Raw genomic sequence first — 24,143 nt, 5'->3', positions numbered from 1 at the left:
GTCAATGCCCAGGAAGCTTCCAAAATGACACTTGGATCAGGGAATTCGACTGGTGATGAGTAAGAGGGTCTAGATCTCCAAGTGGAAGCAAGAACCTCCAAGTGGACTCAAGAACTGAAGAATAACTGAAGTGGGAGAGGACACTAGTCAGCTTCATGCCAGCTACAAGTTGACTCATCCTTTCTCCAAATCTCCTTTATATAGAGCTCTCTCATGAGGTCTATGGAGGCTGGAATCTTGTGAATGTAAGGAAGTGTTGTTGGTTTGAGTATAGAACTATTGGGTGATTTGCTTGAAGGAGGTGAAGAGGAGATTTCTTTCTGCTGGGAGGTGATGCTGGATTGGGCCTTTTATGGTTGTATCACTTCCTGAACTTTACTTCTTCCATTAATAAAGCATTTGAGGTTCTTCTATATGCATGTGTTTCAATGGTGTATTGTTATACTTGTGTATTTGATTTATTCTAATCCTTGAATCAATTATGAATGTATGCTTCTTGTAGTTTCCCTCTCTTGTTATTTTGCAGGATCTTAGTGTAGCTGGGCCAGTGAAAGAGCAAGGAGCTAGGAGCAAGCAGCAAAGAGAGAAGATTGGATCAATCATTAGCGGAAGACATCGGTTAGTGGATCTCTTCCTCCCCTCTCTTACATCTCATAAAGAAGTAATCTCAAATAGCTTTGCTTTGATTGTTGCTGAGGTACTATCACCCTTAGAGTGGGATAGGGTCATTCTGTATTGGATACTTTTCCCAACAACAGGGAGCCGCTCAGCCTGCAGCTAGACCAAGTTCGGGTAATCATCCTGTGAGAAGAATGCATCGAGCTTTGATTAACATGCTTCCTTTATGCAAGAAAAACATTGAAACTTGTGAACTTAACGAAGCAAGGCAAGCTGTTGTGAAGGTTGGAAGGGAGGCTCCAAAACAAAGCTAAGGAAAAATTTTGGAGCATGGTGGTAGCCGCTACAATAGTATCATTATGATGGTTGTCAGATTACTAGTGTGGTTTGAAAACATATTGAGTATGATTATGATGGTTGTTAGATTACCAGTGTGGTTCTAAAGCATATTTCGCGATCTCAATTTTTTTCAAAAATGTCACAAGGCGCAACTCTTTGAAGAAAAAATGATGTTCATTAGTTGCCAAAAATCATGTTTCAAACAAGTGTTTTGTAATGTAAACATATTAGAATTTGGCTAGACACTCAGATAATAATTGATGCATATAAATTTTAAATAGTAAAATGCATGCCATTTAACTTCCAATACAATTACAAAAGTAGTTATAAGTGATAACATAACAGGTATTCCAAACTAAAGTGTCAGGCCAGGTTAGCTCAGAAATTAATGAGCGCAAATCAACTTAGTGATATTATTCATTCAACTATTATTATTTATACATGTACAGAAACGGATTAGTTCATCTTCTAGATGACTGTCCGGCTTCACCTCATCCGTTTCGGATTAGGTGTCAACATTCCCCCCCTTAATCTGAAGGGATGTTGGTGAGTCCAAGCATCGTTCTGAATCTTTCAAGCTTTTCTCTTCCAAGCGCTTTGGTGAAGATGTCTGCAATTTGCTCGTTCGTGGAACAATGACGGAGATGGATTGTTTTGGCCTCAACATGATGTCGGATCAGATGATATTTAGTATTGATGTGCTTAGTACGATCATGGAACTTTGGATTCTTGGCCAACTTTATTTCAGATGTGTTATCAATCATGAGTGGAGTAGATTGTATTTGTTTTACTTGCAAATCTTCAAGAATTTTCCTGAGCCACACAATTTCTTTCGTTGCTTCAGCTGCTGCCACGTATTCTGCTTCTGTTGTGGAATCTGTTGGTACTGATTGTTTGCGTGATCTTCAGGAGACAGCTCCTGATCCAAGACTCATAGCATATCCTGAAGTAGATACCCCAGTTTCTTTGTCTCCATCGAAGTCTGAATCAGAGTATCCAATCAAGTTGAAGTCGTCCACCTGTGTATACTTGATTCCAAGGTCTTGAGTTCCCTTCAAGTACCTTAGAACTCTTTTTGCAGCAGACCAATGTCCCTCACAAGGCGTTTGCATAAACTTGGAGAGGATTCCAACAGCAAATGAAATGTCTGGTCTGGTAGTAGTGAGGTAGATGAGACTTCCTACAAGCTGTCTATACTTTGTTGCATCCTCAAATTCCTTTCCTTCAGTAGATGTGAGCTTCAAGTTTTGTTCCATTGGAGTAGAGAGGGGATTGCACTCTGTCATGCCAAATCTATATAACAAATCTCCAATGTATTTCTTTTGAGAAAGAAATATGGACTTTGGATGTTGGGTTACTTCAATGCCAAGATAGTAATGAACATAGCCCAAATCAGTCATTTCAAAGATTTTTCCTAATTCTTTCTTTATGGATGCAATATAGCTTTCATTGTTCCCTGTCATTAAAAGATCATCTACATATACCACAAGATATACAACTGTTTTTCAAACTTTCTTGACAAATAAAGTTGCATCATCAAGATCAAAATGATTGAAGTTGAGTTTCAGAAGATGCTCAGTTAGTTTTTCATACCAGGCTCGTGGTGCTTGTTTGAGGCCATACAAGGACTTCACAAGTTTGCATACTTTGTGTTCATGTCCTTTCACAGCAAATCCTTCAGGCTGGGACATAAAAACATTCTCTTTTAGATCTCCATTCAAGAATGCAGTTTTTACATCCATTTGATGGACTTTCCAACCGTTCTGAGCAGCTAGTGCAAAGAGTGTCCGGATGGTGGCCCATTTTGCTGTGGGAGCAAAAGTTTCCTCATAATCGACCCCTTCCTTCTGTGCAAAACCTTTTGCCACAAGCCTAGCTTTGTGCTTGTCAAGTGAGCCATCAGCTTTGTACTTGTTCTTGTAGACCCACTTGCAGCCAATTGGTTTGGTTCCAAATGGAGGATCAACCAGCTTCCAAGTGCCATTCTTTATGAGGGCATCATACTCCTTTCGCATTGCTTCTTTCCATTCATCATGAGAAGCAGCTTCTTTGAAGGAAGTTGGTTCAAAATCTGTAGACAAGTTCAATTCACAATCATAAGTAACATCCATATCAACAGGTGAATTAGAGTTATCTACATCACCTCCATCTTGTCGGTTTGAATTTCGGGTTCCTGTTTTTCCAATTTCATCAGGATGAACACTTTCAAGTGTCTTTGTCAGCCACTTTGGGGGACCTTTCTGAGATGGTCCAGGCTGTTCTGTTGATTGAGTTGGGTCTGAATCAAGATTGAGTCTCCCAATTCTATCAATTACATCACTTAAAGCATCATCCGTTGTTGGAGTGTCATGCAGGGGAGATTGTTCTTCAGAAGAAGATTCCACATGTTGATCTAGTACAGGAATCCCCCCTTCAAGATGTGGAATCTGATTATCAAACTCTTGGAATGATTTTGGTTTTGTGAATCTATCCAAGCGATCAAGTTGCCGCTCAACAACACTGTCAGATTTGGATGATTCAAGAAAAATGACATCTCTAGATAAAACAAACTTTTTATTTACTTCATCATAAAGGCGGTATGCTTTAGATGTGTTTGAATACCCCAGGAAGATACACTTACGACTTCTAGCACCAAGTTTGTTTCTATGTACCTTTGGTATTAAAGCATAACAGGTGGAACCAAATATCCTAAGATGTTTTACCGAAGGAACATGTCCATACCACAATTCATAAGGAGTCTTGTTTCTTATAGTACTAGATGGACATCTATTCTTTATATATGCAGCACATAGAACAGCATCAACCCAAAACATTGTCTTTACATTTTTGAAGAAAAGCATGGATCGTACCATATTCAAAATTGTTCTGTTCATTCTTTCAGCTACACCATTCTGTTGAGGATTATAAGGCACAGTTGTTTGATGTTTAATCCCATGTTGGCGAAGATAGTGTTCAAATTCATTTGATGTATATTCTTTTCCATTATCAGTGCGAATAGACCCAATATGAGATTGTGCATCATTTTCAATCCACTTATGAAAATTCTTAAATGTTTGAAAAGCATCAGATTTGTTCTTCAATAAGTAAACCCAACACATTCTGGTGTAATCATCAATAAATGTCATGATATATTTATTTCCATTTGCAGAAGGAACAGGCATTGGACCACATAAATCTGAATGAATAAGTTCAAGCTTCCTATGTGCTCTTGAATGTGAATCATGAAAAGACTGTTTGCTATGCTTTCCTAGAATGCAAGCATCACATTGTTTATGTTTTCTAGGAATTGTAGGCAAACCAGCAACACCATTTTTCTTCAACAAGCGGAGACTATCATAGTTTAAATGCCCAAATCTAGCATGCCATAATAAACTTGATGGAAGTGTACATTCTTCATGATGAGAAATATATGAGAAATGCTGTGCATGAGCAGAGGTTCCTTGCAATTTAAGGAGTCTTTCTTCTTCTATACCCCTCATGACAAGTGAGTGGTCAGATGCCTTTCTTACCTCAAGCTTGCCATCAAACATGTGAATGGAGTGACCTTGCTGGCGGATGTGAACCAGGGACAGCAAGTTTCTCTTCAGCTGTGGGAGATAGAGAACATGATCCAGAAGAAAGTCTGGAAGACCAGGCAGTTTAAGCCTGATTGTGCCAAGCCCTGATGGCTTGATTTTTGACTGATCTGCAAAGTATACTGCTCCATCAACATTGTTAGTGAAATCTTCAAAGAAATCTCTCCTATGAGTCATATGACAGGTTGCTCCTGAATCAAGCAACCAGTCATTTTTCGAAGAAGCAAGTGAAGCATTAAACAAATCTTCATTTACTCCAATATTGCATTGTGCCTCAATATAGTGTGCAGATTCGGGTGCTTTACCTTTGTCTGAGTCATCAGTTTTACCTTTCTGCTGATTTCTTCTCTGCTCAACTTTGTCCCATGGTAGCTTGCATGTAGAAGCATCATGTGATCCATTTCGTTTGTAGCGAATGCAATGCAGATCTGCCTTTTCTGCTTGAGAATGTCTGCCCCCCCTGCCTCTGAAGTATCTTCCTCTTCCTCTTCGTCCACCTCTTCCTCTTGCAGAATCTTGAGCAGGATGCTTTTCTTTGTGAGCAAGGCAAACAGTCTCTTCAGAAGATTCAGGGACTGTTTTCTTTCCAAAGGCTTTCTCTCTTTCAGCAAACTTTTTCACAAGAGAGTCAAAGGTTATATCTTTAAGGTTTCCATTTGCTTGTAAAGACTCAAGATAATTGGAGTAGGTAGGATAGAGTGCTTTGAGAAAGGCAATAAGAGAGATATCCAGCTCAACCTTAGTGGATTTTATATCATGCATTATAGACTTTATTTCAGATGCAAGAGCAAGAGGATCATTATTTTTCAGTTCAAGAGTGAAGAGTTTAATCATGAGCTGAACAACTTCAAGTGCAGAATGTGTATCATAGAGTTCTTTCAGCTTTTGTATAGCTTCAAAGGCAGTGGAATAGCAGGAAATATGACGACTTACTTCCTCATTGACAGATGTTGCGATCAATGCAAAGGCTTTGCTGTTCTTGTTTTCCCAAATGGCGAGTTCTTTGTCTGATGTGGGTTGCACAGGGTCTCTGTCTTCTTCTCCGACACACACTCCTTTCCACAGCTCATTGTAGATGAGGGTGTGTTTCACCATCCAAGACCATTCAGAATAGTTCTCCTTGCCAGTGAGAACTATTCCGACCATTGAAATGATTGAATGCATTCTGTAAAAAAAAATTATCTCTGCCAAAAATACTTCTGTTGAGAGAGAAAAAAATCCTTATGTGATAGCCTTATGCATGTTATTTTTCTTCTAACATTTCATCAGTATATCATGAGCATTTCTTATATCACCATTTCTTTATATCACTTCCATTATGTTTTAAGAAAAAACGAGGGTGTTCAAATATATGTATCACTGCTCAAAAAAGGCATTCACTTCACTGTTCAAATATATGTATCACTGCTCAAAAAAGGCATTCACTTCACTTTTCAAATATATGTATCACTGCTCAAAAGAAAGGCATTCACTTCACTGTTCAAATATATGTATCACTGCTCAAAAAAGGCATTCACTTCACTTTTCAAATATATGTATCACTGCTCAAAAAGGCATTCACTTCACTTTTCAAATATATGTATCACTGCTCAAAAAGGCATTCACTTCACTTTTCAAATATATGTATCACTGCTCAAAAGAAAGGCATTCACTTCACTGTTCAAATATATGTATCACTGCTTTGAAAGAAGAGGGCGCTCAGCATATACCATTGTTTTGAAAAAAAAAAGGGCGCATATATATATCACAGTTTTGAAAAAAGAGAGCGCTCAGTATATACCATTCTCAGAACGCAGCTTCAAATATATTAACACAGTTTCACACTTGACCAACACAGTTTCACACTTGGGCGCACCCACATCATGGGTTCCACACTTCCGTAACGCAGTCACCACAGCTATATGCCAGTTCTTACCACAGATTAAAAAACAATAAAAGAAAACGATACCAACACAGTTTCTTTGCCGAGAAAGAGTAGACAAACGAATAGAGAATTGAACGACATCAACTTGTATGTTATCGGATGATATCATTTGTCAAAATTAACATCTGATCTGTAGGTGGCATTGGGTTTCCAATTCTAGGGAACGACATTAGTTGCAGTGACAGTTTTTCAATGGAAAGAGTAGACAGTCGAATAGTGATACCAATCTTTTTAAAAAACAAACGCAGTCTTCAACATGTGCAACATGAATTGATGCACGAAATGGAGATTTCTAAGTTTACTCCTTATTTCAGTTTCGATACCTATACCTCGACGCTGAAACGGTTGCATCAGTTTCGATACCTACACCTCGTCGCTGAAACGGTTGCATCATCTGAGTCCAACATGTCATGCCACAATACGTTGCAAAAACAAAACGCAGGCTTCTTCAAAACGCAGTCACAGTGTCTTCAAAACCATAAACGCAGGTCTTCATTTTCTTGAACGGTCCTCAACGCAGCGTATGCAGCGCTGTCAGAAGGGAGCAGATGTCAGGCCATTCAGAGAGCGTATGCAGCGCTGGTGCGCCAGGGAGCAATGGCAGCAGAGGAGTTACACTATTTCTGAAGCCTGGGACCTGTGCTCTGATACCATGTCAGGCCAGGTTAGCTCAGAAATTAATGAGCGCAAATCAACTTAGTGATATTATTCATTCAACTATTATTATTTATACATGTACAGAAACGGATCAGTTCATCTTCTAGATGACTGTCCGGCTTCACCTCATCCGTTTCGGATTAGGTGTCAACATAAAGTAGACATGTTAAGGAACAGATTAATACATGACTCAAAGGCACAAAAACATTAAATAAACTGAGTAATGCATAAGAGATATTGAAGCACATGAACAATAAATTTTGATAAAAGTGTTTGGAGGAAAATTTGTGAAATCAATTCACTTTGCTTAGAGATTGTATAACCTAACTTTTTTCCATACTTAGACCTTCAATTTCCTACAAAGATTTACATCACTCCAATGCCTCTCATCAAGGACATTAACCTTGTAGTCTCCATCTTCTCTCCAAATAGCTACAACCACAGAAAAGTGAACAACTTTCTTAATGTTCTCAATCTGAGCGCAAGCTTCAAGTGCATTGTGAGATGCTTGAAATTCAATTTTTTCCATGACTTCCTGTATTACACAAGCTCACATCCATCAAATCTTCAACCCTCCTATACAATTACCAAAATGCCCACATCTTTAACTCAAAGTTTCACCAACTTACATCATAGCTTGCAACACTTTGAGGGTGTTCAAAGGTATGTAAGAGACCAGAACAACCTCAATTTACCCAAGGGAAACATCTTTCATTGCATCTGTACTTATTACAATTTTTCTTTTGCCCACATATGAAATTTTCACTCTCATTCTCCTTTGTGCTTAGGCAGCAAGGGATTGTCCAAGATGATGACCCACATCAACATCTCTGATTAACAAAAACAAAACAAGGAGCAAATTCCCCATGGTGAAAATTATTTTTACACAAACATTTTCCACAAGGAAGAGAATTTTCACATATCTCTGAGGAGCTTGGCAATGGATCCATGTAGCTCTTCCTCTGGTTATTGGAAATGTTTGATGGACCTAAGAACCAACAAGAGACAAGAAGAAATAAAAACCCAATAAAAGTAAATATCACGATTAAGATGGAAAAAAGGAATTTCACTACAAATCCAGGTGTTGTGAGCCATAATGTGTGTAATGTTCAATGCCTTTATCTTTAAATTTTCCTTACCCTCTATCATCACAATCATTACCTAGCATAGTGAAACGTTGTGCTCGACAGACTTAGTAACCATTAGAATGGTACTAATAAAGCATGCATGATACTAATGGTTAAAACAATCATGGAAAAAATTTATCCTTCAATCTCACATTTAAACAATCATTTCCAACAACATTTGAATTTCAAATGATGCATGTTGAAAGATTTTCGGCAGGTTGAAAAAGTATTTCCAAGAAAGTAAATGAAACAAATACTCAGTAACCATGCATGGTTCACTTCGTAACATCTATTGCCCAAAATTTTTCATAATTTATGGTATTAATACTCATGAAACCAGATATAGAATTGATAAACAGAGAAATCCAACAATATATTTTTCCATTGACATATATCGTTCTATCAAGATTTTTCGTCCAGAAATTCAGGATATATTGTATCATTTTAGGGAGTATATGTTGTTCTGTAATTATGGAGTCAAGCTTTTACAACAGAAAACCCTTATGCTTCTCAAATAAATGTTCTTGAAGCCTATGACACTATGATCTCTTGAATCATACTCGTTGTAGTCTGATTACTGGACAAGAGAAGAGTGGGTTTGCTCCACTGAGTCGGAAAATGGCCCTACCATGCTATTAGGGTATGCCCATTCATTAAATTGATTCCTTAAATTTAACATGTGGAACTAAACCATGATCAAGGTTAGGTTTCATATTATAAATATCCAATCTAATTCCTTGAAATCTTATTCAATCGAAATTTTCCACAAAGAATGTCATTATTCTAACGAACAAAAAATAACAAAACATGCTCTTACCTCCCAATGTTTCCAACTATATGTCAGAATCTAAACAAACCTACAAATGTGATGAGGGTTGTTCCCTAAGGTGGTAATCTAAATGATCAACCCCTAGATAGTGACCATATTAATCTTGACTGTTGTTGAAGAGAATCTTCCCACTATCGACAATCTTGGCGAAGAAGTCATCTAGCAGAGTATCGAAAAACTGCTCTAATTATTGAATTTTGTCAATCAAGCTCACTTGATTTTTAGCATAGTTCTTGTTGCTCCATTGGGAGACCGTGGACCTCACATCTAGTTGGCTCCAATGCTTCTGCATCAAGGATTATGCCTTGCCAACCTCATAACAAAATGTAGGCCAACTACATGACCCACTTGAGGCCATTGGGCCCATTCCACTTTGTAAAATTGGCCTCAAAGGCCTTATCATCAAATTCCAAAAACTATTTCCCACATGCTTCAATATTGGTTTCTATTAACACCTTGTTCTCTTCTTCCAAGTTGATGCCCTCCAGCACCTTGATGCTCCTCATCATGTGCCTACACTGTTAGCATTCAGTGCCATGGAAACATTCTCTACTACATTTTGGTATTTCTCCAGGCCTGTAATTCCACATTTCGGTACATATCACACATCTTAGAGCTTTGAGCTCTCATCCATATATTCATCAAGCCATCTGTTTCCCACTGGAAGCTGCAATTTCTGCACCAATTGGATGATTTCCCTACGCAGGGACCTTAACAGGCAAGACTCTGTTGAAGTCAATCCATTGACATGAAATTGTGGGGAGAGATTGGTTGTTCTATTTCTGCACCAATTGGATGATTTCCCTACGTAGGGACCTTAACAGGCAAGACTCTGTTGAAGTCAATCCATCGACATGAAATTGTGGGGAGAGATTGGTTGTTCTATATTTTCTAGGTCTTGTATCAGGGTGGTGTAGAAGCCATTCACATCCCAAAATATTGAATTCACAAATGAGGAATACGCAGGGACCTTAACAGGCAAGACTCTGTTGAAGTCAATCCATCGACATGAAATTGTGGGGAGATATTGGTTGTTCTATTTTTGCACCAATTGGATGATTTCCCTACGCAGGGACCTTAACATGCAAGACTCTATTGAAGTCAATCCATCGACATGAAATTGTGGGGAGAGATTGGTTGTTCTATATTTTCTAGGTCTTGTATCAGGGTGGTGTAGAAGCCATTCACATCCCAAAATATTGAATTCACAGATGAGGAATTCATAGCTTCACATAGCTTCACAGAAGGGCATAATTGCAACATATTCTTCAACCAATTGTAGCTCTTGAATGATAACTCACTCCCATAAACTTGAATATGAGCCTCGTCTCCTGCAGCAATTGAAATTCTTCAAGAAGTTCTCTCTTTTAAGGTGGACCGAAAAGGGCTTCAGAAAAAGCTAAATGAACCCGCCTTGGACCTTGGACTTTGGGATTTGCAACTACTGTGGAAATAATTCAAAAGCTACTTCCTACCATTCAAGTGCTATTTCTTTTTTAAGGTTCAAGGCATTGAATTTTCAAACATGGATAACATGTTATTTGTGCACATGATTGCCAACTTGCCACATTTGTTATACTGCAAGTTGGTAGGCTTTGTTTGGCGTGGAAAGGGAGGGTAGGGGTACTGAAGTTGTATGATAAGTGTTGAAATTCTCAGCACATAGCAACAATCTTAGCAATCAGACGTAACCTATTTACTTTATATCAACAAAACACTGAAATTACCATCAAACTGCAAAATCTTATTTTCATAAGGAAGTAGGAAGTACATTGAGATGCAAGCCCATCATGTCATCCTTCGAGTGCAGTGAACCCTTCTTGACGCCTTCTAACTGCCCCATCTCAGAATACATTGTTCAACGTATTGAAATTGACTCCCATAAAATTGGATATGAGTGGCTGAAATTCTTCAAGAAATGCATCTATAATAGAACAACCTTAGGAACAAATCAGTCAACACAAAAATGAGATTTGTAAAACCTATCTATTGTTCTTTTCCTATAACTAGAAGTAAATTATAAGAAGAGAAGAAACTCAAAAAGTAGAACTAAACCGAACTGGAATTTTATAAATCTGGAATAGCATGAATTAAAAACAGAAAACCACAAACTTCATTAATCATTTGCTCGATTACATCTTCATTTATATAGGAAACTCACAACCAATTCTGGTAACCAATTACTAACTACTCACAACTACATCTTGTTCAACTGCTCATAACTAATTCAGTTTCTACATTATTCTCACATCCTCCCTTAATGGAGAAATGGATTTTCTACCATACCTAACTGACTTCTAGAACTTGTACTTTGAACATCTGCTGTATTCTCTAGATTGATCTAGCTACTGCATTAACAGAGGGTAGTTGGAATTAATACCTTTCTACCACTCCCCCTTAATTCCAACTATATAACAAATATATACTATAGCACGATATACAAGAAACTATATTCTTAATCATGACGACTTAAACTTTAACTTGCCTGCTGGTCTAAGTCTCAGCTAGGCTTACAACAAAACATTTCATTTTTGTCTTCTTATTAAAAGGTCCATGCTTGTTCCTTTTCCATTGCTGGTGCAGTTTCATCTTCACCTTTTTGGGTTTCCTTATGAAATTCCTTTGCTCCTTGCTTACATACTTAACGTCAACAACCTCTTTTGGATTGAGAGGCAATGCAAGATCTCGAACGAGGTAATTTAATTCATGTTCTCCCCACTTTCCATGAGGAACCAACGAAGGAGTCACCAAAATGCAGTCATCTTTGAACATGAGCGGCCTTCGAAGAACATCCATGGTAGTATCCTCCAAAGTAGCAGTCATCTTGAAAGTAGATCCAATAAAACTTCTAACAACCGGGCAAGTTTTAATCTCAGTGATTTCTTCAACAGCGTGATCCTCAACAACATGAGTGATTTCTTCAGGGACATGAGCTTCAACAACATGAAACTCTTTGTCAATGGACTCAAAAACACCGCTAATCCCAAATGAGTTCATGAGAAAATGATCATTAAAAAGATCATTGTCAAAAAAGTCTAAAATAATAGACATATCAGTTAGCTTTATCACACTTTAAACAAAACGCCTTTTCTACTGCCTCTCCGGGCTCCTCCAATCTGACCAGCTGTCACAAACGGTGCTCACTAACAGCACTCTCTTGAACAAGACCCACCGGGCCGACTGAAACGGTGGAAAGCTTGCAAAACACACCAGCAAAGTTCTAGAAACACGCGCAGGGAGTCTCCGTCTTCTTCTGGACGCACCGGTTCTCACACCAGCAACTGCTACCCGAGTTCTTGACAGGGGTCTTGGCAGCACGCGGACCTCAACTGCTACCCGAGTTCTTGACAGGGGTCTTGGCAGCACGCGGACCTCACGGCTCACTGTCGGTGCCCAGCAACTGCTCACACAGCAGATTTCGGCTCTCGACAGAGGTCTGGCAACGGTTCTTGACAGCACTGGACAGGGCCAACGACGGCACCCAGTCCACACAAAGAGTAGAGCAGACGGTAACACGGACGCACTCCACGCTTCAGCATCGTCAGCACTTGCACCAGAGACGGTCTTCGACAGCACAACTGCAAACGGTTCAATCCACGGCAGAGTGGGTTCTCAACAGCTTCTCGACCAGAAAACTCACACAGTCTTGCTCCTCGACGGCATACGACAGCACCAATACCCGAGTTCTGGACAGGGCCTGGACAGGGCCAAACTCGACGCACTCGCTTCAGAACTCACACACAGCACTCCACGCTCACCGCACCAGCAACGGTCTTTCTCGACAGCATAAAGAAACACGCCTTCTTGACAGCACCGTCTCCGTCTTGCTTCTTGACAGTTCTAATACGCACAACAGTTCAAAAAACCGAACCGGCTTCACACAGCCTTCAGCTCCAGTCCAACGGCTCCACACTCTTCAACAGCAGATCCGACCTCACGCAACCACCACTCGGCCTTCCTCACCTGCGCTCTCACCCCAGCTCAAACCCTGAGCTCTGATACCAAATTAAAAACAGAAAACCACAAACTTCATTAATCATTTGCTCGATTACATCTTCATTTATATAGGAAACTCACAACCAATTCTGGTAACCAATTACTAACTACTCACAACTACATCTTGTTCAACTGCTCATAACTAATTCAGTTTCTACATTATTCTCACAGCATGAACTGAAGGTGATGAGAACAATCTAACAAGAGGACCCAAAACATCTGTTGCAGTGAACCGTAAATCAAATTCAGGCATCCCCTGAAAATTTCTCGGTGCTTTATAGGATTGTCACTTTCTAGAATCATTTACATAATGGTTTGTTAATGCAGTGGCTCCATTTCGAGATTTTCTGATACCCAATAGATTTTCTGTACAGATTCCATCCATTCTGAGGTATCGGAATCGCCAAGGCGAACCTCACAAAACCCTCGTTTTTGCCATTAAAACCATTAAGTAATGATCCGTGTAAATCAATGAAGTCGGGCAGTTAAGCAAGGAAATTGTTACCAGTTCAGCGTACAGATCGAACGACCACACACTTTTCAGTCGTCTAACAATTGATCGTACGGTGTAGATTAGCGCAGAGTGACAGCTTAATGGAGTCCTTCCCAGAAAAAACGGCGTAATTAAAACTAAATTTAACATTTCCATTAAAAAATGAATTTCCTAATTTCTTAATTTATTTAATTATATATTTTAAAATATCTAATAAATTTAGATACATCAGTGTATACCATGTGGAAAACTGAAATTATCATATTAACTTACGAAGGCACCACATCACATGACATCATGAATTAAACACGTACCAATATATATATATATATATATATAATCCCACTATGCGATTTTCGTCTTTGTAAAATACAAAATAGATTAATGTATAACAATTCATGAGCAAAATATATTCATATATATGAGAATCTTTTTTTTTTTTATATCAATATATAACTTAGGAAAAATATATTAATATATAAAGTTTTTAATTTATTTTTTATTAATATTATATTTTAAAATTTAAAATTTGTTTTTTTCTTTATTATAAGAAAAATTTATTAAATAAAATAATAAAATTTTATTTTTAAATAAAAATGACTTTCAAATCAAACAAATTTAAAAATTTCAATTTTAAATTTAATCTGTATTAAAAAAATTTAGGTCAATCGGATCAACAAAATGTGTGCCCACATATAGACAACTCCATCTACAAACCGCATACTGCTTTATCTCTGATTTTAAATTTAGTATGAAACACTGCCTGATTTTCATCTCGGCTCCAGAATTCCTGATGAAGGATCAACAGCTGCAGAATGGATTTCGGAAGGTGTCGTGGAAGAAGTCGCTGCACTGCTTGATGTTTTGTCAGGATCAATAACTCTACCACCTTTAACTTGGTCCCGTGTTCCCACACCATCCAGATCTATGAAAGCAGGCTTTCTTGGCGATGGAATATTTTCTCGCTCAGTTGTCAGCATCGACACTACCTGCGACATTGAAGGCCGCAAAAATGAAGCTGCTTGTGTGCAGAGCAGACCAATTTTAATCACTCTATTCCCTTCCTCCCACGAATAACTGCCCTCCAATGTGGAATCTATAATTTCCAAAGCTCTTTCTGCTTTATACAGTCTCCATGTCTGGTTGCCCCACACACCAAAAGAACATAAAACATTTATTAGCGAGGCATCGCAATGCTATATATGAAGATTTTAGAAAATTTCCACCTGAAAGATGAGATCCATGTGAGCCATACCCCTTCGATGAGAAACTCTGTGCCTTGAGCCAAACTGTGATTCTTTCTTCCGCTCACAATCTCAAGTAGAACAACTCCAAAGCTGAATACATCTGCTTTCTCTGTCAGCTGTCCGCGTAAGGCGTACTCAGGTGCCATGTAGCCTCTGCATAATTCCATTTACAGTGAGCTCTCCATATCTTAACCATCTTAAAATGATATAAATTTTTCAGATATATGAGTTGTAGTTTACTCATATATTATATTTTATTAAATCAACTGGCGACATCAAAACATTGAACTGGAGAGATATTTCTTACAAAGTTCCTGCAACTCTGGTGCAAACGTGGCTCTGATCTTCCGCAAAAAGTTGGGCTAAGCCAAAGTCTGTTATTTTGGGTCTGTGTTTATTGTCCAGTAAAATATTGCTGGCTTTAATATCTCTGTGGATGATCCGAATTTGAGACTCCTCGTGAAGATATGCCAGACCACGCGCAGTTCCAACTATGATTTCATATCTCTCTCTCCATTTAAGTGAATGACCTTTTGTTGTATCTGTAATTAATACATATAGACGAGTAAAAAAGTTAGCAAGCTACATACACAAACTAGAACAATTCCAAGATCCATGCAATCACTAAGCCGTTAAAGAGTGAGAAGCAACCGAATATAATCTTGTCCAGACTACTGTTTTGGAGGTATTCGTAAACTAGTAGCCTTTCTGAGCTTTCAACGCAGCAACCAAGCAATTTCACTAGATTTCTGTGTTGAACACGACTGATAAGATTTGCTTCATTCAAGAATTCGGCGTCTCCTTGCCTTGAACCTATTTTCAGCCGTTTAACTGCAACCTCTCTGCCATCAGGTAGAACCCCCTGTACATCAATCAGCTTTAAATTATTTCTATTCTCCATTATCACTTGGAACTATTGCTGGCCATAACTCTATATTTCAAAACCAATTAACGCTTACTTTAAATCAGCTTTTAATTATTTATATTCTGCATTACAACGTGAGCTGTTGCTGGATAAATCCCTAATTCAATTGAAAGCAATGATTTAACACTTACTTTAAAGACGGACCCAAAACCTCCCTCGCCAAGCTTGTTCTTTGCGCTAAAATTGGAAGTAGCTTCTCTCAGAATATGGTACTTGAAATTGAGTTCTGGATTCACTGTAGGAAGCGATAAGTTAATTTCCCCTCCCTCACCTGCAAACACAATTACATGGCATCTATTTATCTTGAGATAAATCGATAAATGAACAGTTCATAAGCTACCTGCTAATAAGGCATAGCGTAGTCTAATCAGCCCACAAATTCGCTGAGAAAACAAGTCCATAATTTCGCTAGGAAAATAATAGAAATTCTAGTTTGATTTTGAGAACTGTAAATTTTTGAAAATTTAGGTTGCAGTTAAAATTTTAGGTTTTAAGGGTTTTTCCTATAGCGCTGAATCTATATCATCCCTCCAAAAAGTAGTTAAAGACTCCCACAATCAAATTTCTTACAGAAATTTTCACTATCTAAAAATGTGTCATCTAAAGAAAAATTGGAAAAATTGTGGCCTCGTTAGAAAACGCCGGCACTAAGGCACACAGTGAATGACTTCACAATCTCAGGACCTGTGGTTGTAGTTGACCGTTTCGAACGTTTCCGTCGAATCCACTTGCATAGACATATGGATGCAATTAATCCAGTCATTGCGGCTAGCACACCTAGAGCTATGGGCAGCGCCTTAGAACCTTTCGCTCCTGCAAATTTACACATATAAGCTTGCTAAATTAGCTATGTTTAGATCACCGAATAAAATCTTTACAGAAGCAGTATATCCCTCCTCACCAGCGTAAACTATGGTGACAGAAGTACGTTTTAGTGCACCGAAAATGAGATATTTTGGGGTAGTAAATTGGCTATATGCTTTATTTCGCCAAATGAGCAAAACCACAATCATTATAAAATGAACAAAACGCCGATAATTATACGATATGCGACAGAAATACCGGATTCCGGAGTACTCTCGCCTGGCGATGACCGCGGCGAAATGATGGAAGTATTGAAAAAGCTATAAATTTCGTAATGCAAATCGCAGTTCCTACTTCGGTAGCGTGCTCCATTAGCTCCAGTTGCGCATGCCGTGGCAGAATTATTCAACCGACCGGCACCGGATATCTTTGACCGACCGGCAACTAAGCACGACCGGCAATTTGTTGGGGACAGATCTCTCCAACACTGGGCTAAGATATAGATTTCCCTCGAATCCGAAAAATCAGTGTGGAATTTAACTGTAGCAAAAAGTTGGGGATTGTGCACAGCTTTTTCGATAGTATCGGAGAGGATTTTCATAGTAGCATTTCCGAACACGTGTGGGACAACATTCATAAGCTCTTATGACGTAATTACCACTGAAAAATTTTCACCAGCAACCAGCACAACATCGTATCAACCCCTTACAGGCTGCTGTGGCGAAGCCCTGAATCCTTCAGCGATGAAGGCGAGATCCCACTGGAGCATATACTGCCCGGTAGAAAACCTGCGGAACGAAGCGACTCGAAACGTGGGAGTGGTGACAGTCATGGAGCACATTCGAACCGCTGTCTTGTGCATGCTCCTGTACATGAGGAGAGGGCATCTCGCGGGATACCGTGACAAGCGGCGCCGGATATTTTGCTGGATATCGTCCGGGATCTCTCGATGTTTCAGTTGCACTAAAGATACAATTCACCACAGACAAATGTCGACATCCGTATTTTTTCGTGTAATAGTGGAAAATATCTCTTTAAATAAAAAAAGATACCAATCTAACTCAATAAAATTTAATTGTAACTGTCATTATAATTATTACTTTCATAGAATCGCCCGCCTAAGATATCCATGGCTCCAGAGAAGAATCACTACTTTAGGTTACAAGTTTTAAGTTTGCATTTGGATTTTGTAAAATGAAGTTTAATTTTTTTATTTTTTTATTTTTATGTGTTTTTAAGTCTTTAATGAAAAATAGTTTTAAGTTTGAATTTGGATTTTCTAAAATGAAGTTTAATTTTTTTTTAATATGTTTTTTTAAGTTTTTAATGAAAAATTGTTGAAAATTATATATAAACAGTGATATAATGAAAAATAAATATTTATACAGAGTATTGAAATTGGAATTGGAAGTCTTCAACTTGGATGCCGCACCGAATGCCCTAGGGACGAGGCGCGATCAAGGCTCTAGGGTTCAACAAAGAGTGTGGCAGAGGGTAACAGGCACCCATGGAAGCACAGGGAGGAGGGAGCTCCACTCCCTCCTACAGTAACATGGTTGCAAGCAGGGGAAGAGCAGGGAATAAGAACAAGCCTCCACAACCTTTGGAGGTCAAGACAAAAAACACAGAAACTAAGAAGGCGGAAGGCAACAAAACCCATGTAGAACAAGGGACCCACGAAGAGAACCGACAGGAGGAGAAAGTGGAAGACAGAGGTCAGGATACAGGGAACAGAACCAAGATGGGGCCCTGTAAACCCAAGACCATAACTAAACCGCGGGTTATTTTAAATGATCCAGCTCTGCAAGAGCACAGGGATCACATGGCAAACTATGCCATCATATGCAAATTTATGGGTATCTGGCCATCAGAGAAAGCGTTGTACACTTGGATAAAATACAACTGGAAACCAAAGGGGGAGTTAAATATACATCTTGGATCCAAGGGTTTTTTTACAGTGGTATTCACGAACATGGAGGATAAAGACAAGATTTTTGAAGGAGGACCATACTTCTTTGCAGCTACTGGACTCTATATGTGGCCATGGACGATGAACTTTGTGCCAGAACAAGAAACCTTCACTTCAGTACCGGTATGGATTAGAATCTACTCCTTACCTTTAGATTACTGGATGCCAGAATCTTTAAAAGCTATAGGCAATAAATTAGGTCATTTCTTAAAGATTTTAGAGGCAACTCTATGAGGAAAATATACCTCCTATGCTCGGATCTATGTGGAGATGGACCTATCAAGAGCCCTTCTAGATGAGGTCATTCTAGAAGTCTATGATGAGGAATGGGTTCAAACAATTGACTATGAACATATCCCGTTTAGATGTCACAAATGTCATGAACATGGGCATCTATCTAAAGACTGTCCTCTTAATAAAAGGGAGGAAGATCTAAACACCAGTAAAAGGAAAGATCGGACAAGTTTCACCAAAGTCGGAGGAAAAGGAAAAGGAGGGGGAAGGAAGACACAAAAGAACCCTACTGAGAAGGATAACAAAACAAGAGAGCACAACAGTTTTGAGATCTTAGGAGAAGAAAATGTAGATGGAGGTGATCAAAAGAGGACAGAGAATCAAACAACAAGGGGGAAAGGAAAAGAGACCAGCATGGAGTTCACTCAGGAACAGAATGAACACACGACGGACCCTTTGAGTAACATGGAAATAGAAAAAGACCATGATACGACTCAAAGTGAAAGTGGCACAGAGGACCAAGACTTACAGGAGATCCTGGAAAGGGAGAACCTAGAGCTGGAAAAGTTTCTTGAACAAGGAGGAAACCTGGGAATAAACTCCATACCTCAGGAGGACGTTGACAAGGTACAACAGCTATTCCTTAACAAGTCACATCAAACAGCTGCAGGAGTCAAAAGAGGACATGATAACCAGGAAAATAAAGGGACTTCCACAATAGGATTAATAACAGGAAAATTAACAAAAAACCTAGGAAAGAGGAGGGGAAGAAAAAGATAGAAAGAACTACTACTGGAGTGTGGCAAACTCATGATTGACTCAGGAAGGATGAAAGACCTTTCCAGTTACTCCTTTAAATCCCCACCTCAATGAAAATCACAACCTGGAACATTAGAGGACTAGGGAGTAGGAGAAAACAAAGGAATCTAGGTAACAGAATCAAAGAGGAAAAACCTGACATAGTATTCATACAGGAAACAAAATGCTCAGTGGAGAAGATCAAAGAAAAACATAGCAAATGGTTAAATAGATATGAATACCTTGAAGTTAAAGAAAATAAATTTGCTGGTGGCATTCTCACTCTATGGGATCCACAGAAATTTGGTGTGATTGATGCGGAGGCTTCCAGACATCACCTCTCTTTGATTTTCCAACCGGTGGGTGATAGGCAATGTTACATGATCACCAATGTCTACGGTCCTCAGCCAATGGAGGACAAACTTCGACTCCTCACCACTCTGGAGGATATGAAGAAAAGATACCCAGCTCTACCCTGGATTCTAGGAGGTGATTTTAACATGAAAAAATCACTCACGGAGAAGAAAGGAGGTACTAGAACTCTTGATTTGGGATTTAGTTGCCTTCCAGAACTTCATCACCAATATGAAATTGGTTGACATGGAAACCAGCAATGGAATCTTCACTTGGAATAACAAAAGGGGCGGCCCTACCCAAGTAGCCTCAAAATTAGACAGATTCATTATCTCAGAGGAACTTCTTCTCATGGGAAGTAGCCTGAATGCGCTCATCCTACCTTTTGGAGGTTCAAACCACTGGCCTATCCAATTGGAAGCTTCTCTATTTGGTAAACCGAGGAACTCCCCATTCAGGTTTGAGAATGCTTGGCTCACACACTCAAATTTCCTCACAAACATTGAAAAATGGTGGAAGGAAGAGCTACCCCTTCAAGGTACAAAGATGTTCCTTCTACACAGCAGGCTCAAGCACATTAAAGGCAGGCTCAAAGAGTGGAATAAAAAGGAATTTGGCAATATCTTCAAAGCTAAAGGAGATGTGGAAAAGAAACTAAAGGAAATAAACCAAATTCTTATCACAGAAGGCTATACAGATGAAAGGAAAGAGATGGTAGAGTCACTCCAACATGATTGGGAAAACAAATGTCTACAAGAGGAAATATTCTAGAGACAAAAATCCAAAGTACAATGGATTAAGGAAGGGGAGAGAAACACCAAATTCTTCCACAGATCCACCATAGCTCACAGAAACAACAACAAAATTGTGAAACTCACAGATCAGCATGGAATAGAAAGAAACACTCATGAAGAGATGGAAGAGGTTCTAGTCTAGCATTTTCAGAGAATTGCAGAGGAAACCACGGAAGATAGATATCAGTTTACGAAAAGATTTACTCAATACATTCCTAAATTGGTTTCTAGAGATGACAATTACAATCTCAACAGACCAGTAATAGAGGAAGATATTGAGGAAGTCATTATAGAGATACACAATGGGAAAGCACAAGGCCCAGATGGATTAAATGTGGATTTTTTCAAATCTTGTTGGAGGATAGTAAAACAAGATATTCTGGAGGTTGTGGAAGACTCTCGGAGATTTAAGATGGTCTTGAAGGCGCTCAATGAATCTTTCATAGCCTTAATCCCCAAACAGGAAAGGGCCACCTCTCCAGACAGATTTAGACCTATAGCTTTATGCAATGTGGTGTATAAAATAATATCCAAAGTAATTGCCAACCGTCTCAAACCACTCCTCCCTACCCTAGTGTCAGAGGAGAAAACGGGCTATGTGGAAGGAAGACAAATTCTTAATAACATAATTCAAGCACATGAAGTGGTTCATTCACTCAATACTAATAAATAGGCAGGGATGATAATTCAGCTGGACATAGCAAAGGCCTATGATAAACTTAGCTGGTCGTACATAAGAGCAGTTCTAAAAGCCTATGGCTTTGATCACAATTGGATCAAGTGGGTCATGGCGCTAGTTACCACTGCCAGCTGTTCAATTCTTCTCAATGGCTCTCCCTCCAAAACCTTCAAGCCTACGAGAGGACTCAGGCAAGGGGATCCTCTCTCTCCTTTCCTTTTCATTCTAATGATGGAAGGGTTAGGAAGAGCAATCAGAGCTGCCAAGGAGGAAGGAAGAATTCAAGGTCTGAGACTCACTCAAGGTGGGGACACGGTGACACATCAACAATTTGTAGATGACACTATGCTTCAAGGCACACCCACAATCAAGGAAGCCAAAGCATTTAAGCAGATTCTGAGTGAGTTTGCCATGGCAGCAAGCACAGAGGTAAGTCTCACTAAATCAAAGATTTTCTTTTTCAACACAGATATTTCGATTCAGAGAAATCTTTCCAGGATTTTGGGCTTTCAAAGAGAGTCATTGCCCGCGAAGTACCTGGGAGTTCCCCTCACTAACAAACCATTACACAAGGAAATTTGGGAGCTTGTTCTAAATAAGCTAAAAGATAAGATTAGAAAATGGACAAATAGAGCCCTAAATCTAGCAGGGAGGTTGATTCTAACTAAGGCTATCCTCCAAAGTATCCCTATCTATATGCTATCAGCCATTCCGGCACCAACTGGTGTAATTACTAATATAAGAAACATTCAAAGAGACTTTCTCTGGGGGAAAGGTGAAGAAAAGAAGAAATGGGCCCTAGTGGCATGGGACAGGGTATGCAAACCAAAATCCCATGGTGGCTTGGGTCTTCATGACCCAGGAATTCTTAACAGAGTGCTAGGAGCCAAAATCTGGTGGAGATGGCTAAAGGAAATTCAAGCCCCCTGGGCAAAACTATGGAAGCAAAAGTATGCAAGAGATTGGCAGGAGAAGAACCTCATAAGAATGACAGGACAAGTAAAAGGTTCTTCAATTTGGAATAGAGCTTGGGAGAACAGGGCCCTAGTCCAAAATCATAGTTTCTAGGAGATCAGAAATGGAAATTTTGCCTGGTTCTGGGAGGACAATTGGCAGCAGGAGGAAAATCTTCGCAGTGAAGATTTAGCAGACATTCACACAGATACCATCAACAAAGGTTTAAGGAAGGTAAGGGACTATTGGGATCACTCAAGGAACAATGAGAAATGGAGAATATGGAAACTTCCAGATTACAGAGAAAGGGGCAGGATGCAAACTCAAGCTATAGCCCTTAACGGTCTTTTGGAAAAGAGGCAAATCTTAACCTCAACCTTGGAAGATCAATTAAGATGGGGAAAGAATAAGATAGGTCTCTTCACCCTTAAGGAGGCCAAAAGGATAGACACAGGACTTAACTATCCAAACACTGATAAAAAGTGGAAAGAACTTTGGGATAATCCTCATTGGATGAAAGTCAAACTGTTCAAGTGGTTGGTTCTACAGGGAAAGATTTTGACATTGGATAACCTAAGGAAAAGAGGCTTTGTTGGCCCCTCAAGATGCCACCTATGTGGACAACAGGAAGAAATCACCAATCATCTCCTAAATAGATGCTCATTCACCGCAATACTTTGGCACTGGGTTGGTGATGTCTTTGAACAGATAGACAGAAATGTAAATGAAATCATTTCTACATTGATAAATTAGAGGAATTTTTTTTCAGAGAATGAGATAATAACCTCCACCTGGGCACTGACCCCAGGGTTCTTAATCTGGAATGTTTGGAAGGAGCACAATAACAGGATTTTCAAGGATAAGGCGAGCCCGGTGAGCAGCATTCTAAAGCTAATCCTTAAACAACTCAAAGAGTCTATGCATATCCTAGGAGGTGCTGATACTGGAAAACTCATAGGACAAAGAGAGGCCAGAATCCTGGAAAATTTAGAGCTGAAGGTCCATCTCCCTCAGTGTTCTATGCAGATCAACAAGAATACCTTTGCTGGAAAAGCTTCCTGGCATCCCCCTTCTCATGGTTTTTTAAAATTTAACATTGATGTGGCCTCTAAAGGAAATTCGGGTGAAGCAAGTTATGGAGGGGTCTTGAGGGACAAGGAAGAAAACATTCTAGTCATCTTCCATAGTTATCTAGTAAAAGTAGCCAACAATATGGCTGAGCTCATGGCAATTGAACTATGCTTGGAAATACTGCTCAAGCACAACATTCACAATGTCATCACTGAGGCTGACTCAGAATTAGTCATAAATTCAGTGAAGAGGGTTAATGTTGGCGCTGCAATTGAGAAAATCTCAGGCCACAGGCGACTTCTACAAGTCCACCAAAGAATCTAATAACACCTAAGGGTGTTACGAACTCTTAGGCTGGTGCATGTCCGCAGGGAAGCCAATAAAGTTGCAGACTGGCTTGCCAATGAGGGGGTTCGAAACAAACATATTGACTTGTGCTACTAGTGGGAGGACGTAATGGATGACAGGATGAAGAAGGAATGCTCATCCTGGGCCCTCAGTGATAGACAACAGTTTTCGGAAAATTCAAGAGACAAAATCTTATCTCATGACAATGATGAATAAGTTCACTTCAGACAGTCTTTCAGAGGATTTGCACTGTTGGTTCTCCAAGGGTACTTCTAGAAACAAAGGTAGAAATCAAGACAGTAGTTATTTGCTCACGGGGGAAGGGATTCCAGGTGACATTCCATGTAGGAGGCCATCCTTCTGGCTTGGTTTTCCTCGTACAAGACGATGAAGGTCAAAGGAAGATAT

General features: G+C 39.3%; 1 protein-coding gene and 1 pseudogene across 2 annotated transcripts in view; both read right to left on the bottom strand.

Annotated features, from left to right (window-relative positions):
- The window catches only part of LOC149241730 (cold-responsive protein kinase 1 pseudogene), a 215,962-nt pseudogene that overhangs the window by 69,606 nt on the left and 122,213 nt on the right, over positions 1 to 24,143 (bottom strand). The window lies entirely within an intron of this gene.
- Positions 14,329 to 17,135, bottom strand: LOC149241731 (cold-responsive protein kinase 1-like). The gene is made up of 7 exons (XM_089461030.1): positions 16,793 to 17,135; positions 16,415 to 16,543; positions 15,862 to 16,001; positions 15,454 to 15,667; positions 15,113 to 15,347; positions 14,814 to 14,958; positions 14,329 to 14,697 (listed from the first exon to the last, which is right to left on the bottom strand). The coding sequence occupies exons 1-7, from the start codon at positions 17,133 to 17,135 to the stop codon at positions 14,329 to 14,331; spliced, it is 1,575 nt and encodes a 524-aa protein (XP_089317156.1).

The sequence above is a fragment of the Pinus tabuliformis genome, chromosome 8 (genome assembly GCF_031772625.1).
Source record: "Pinus tabuliformis cultivar Carrire ecotype Pingquan chromosome 8, CPIR1, whole genome shotgun sequence".
NCBI classification, from domain to species: domain Eukaryota; kingdom Viridiplantae; phylum Streptophyta; class Pinopsida; order Pinales; family Pinaceae; genus Pinus; species Pinus tabuliformis.
The sequence above is the reverse complement of the archived record's forward strand: the minus strand, read 5'-3'. Positions and strand labels throughout refer to the sequence as shown.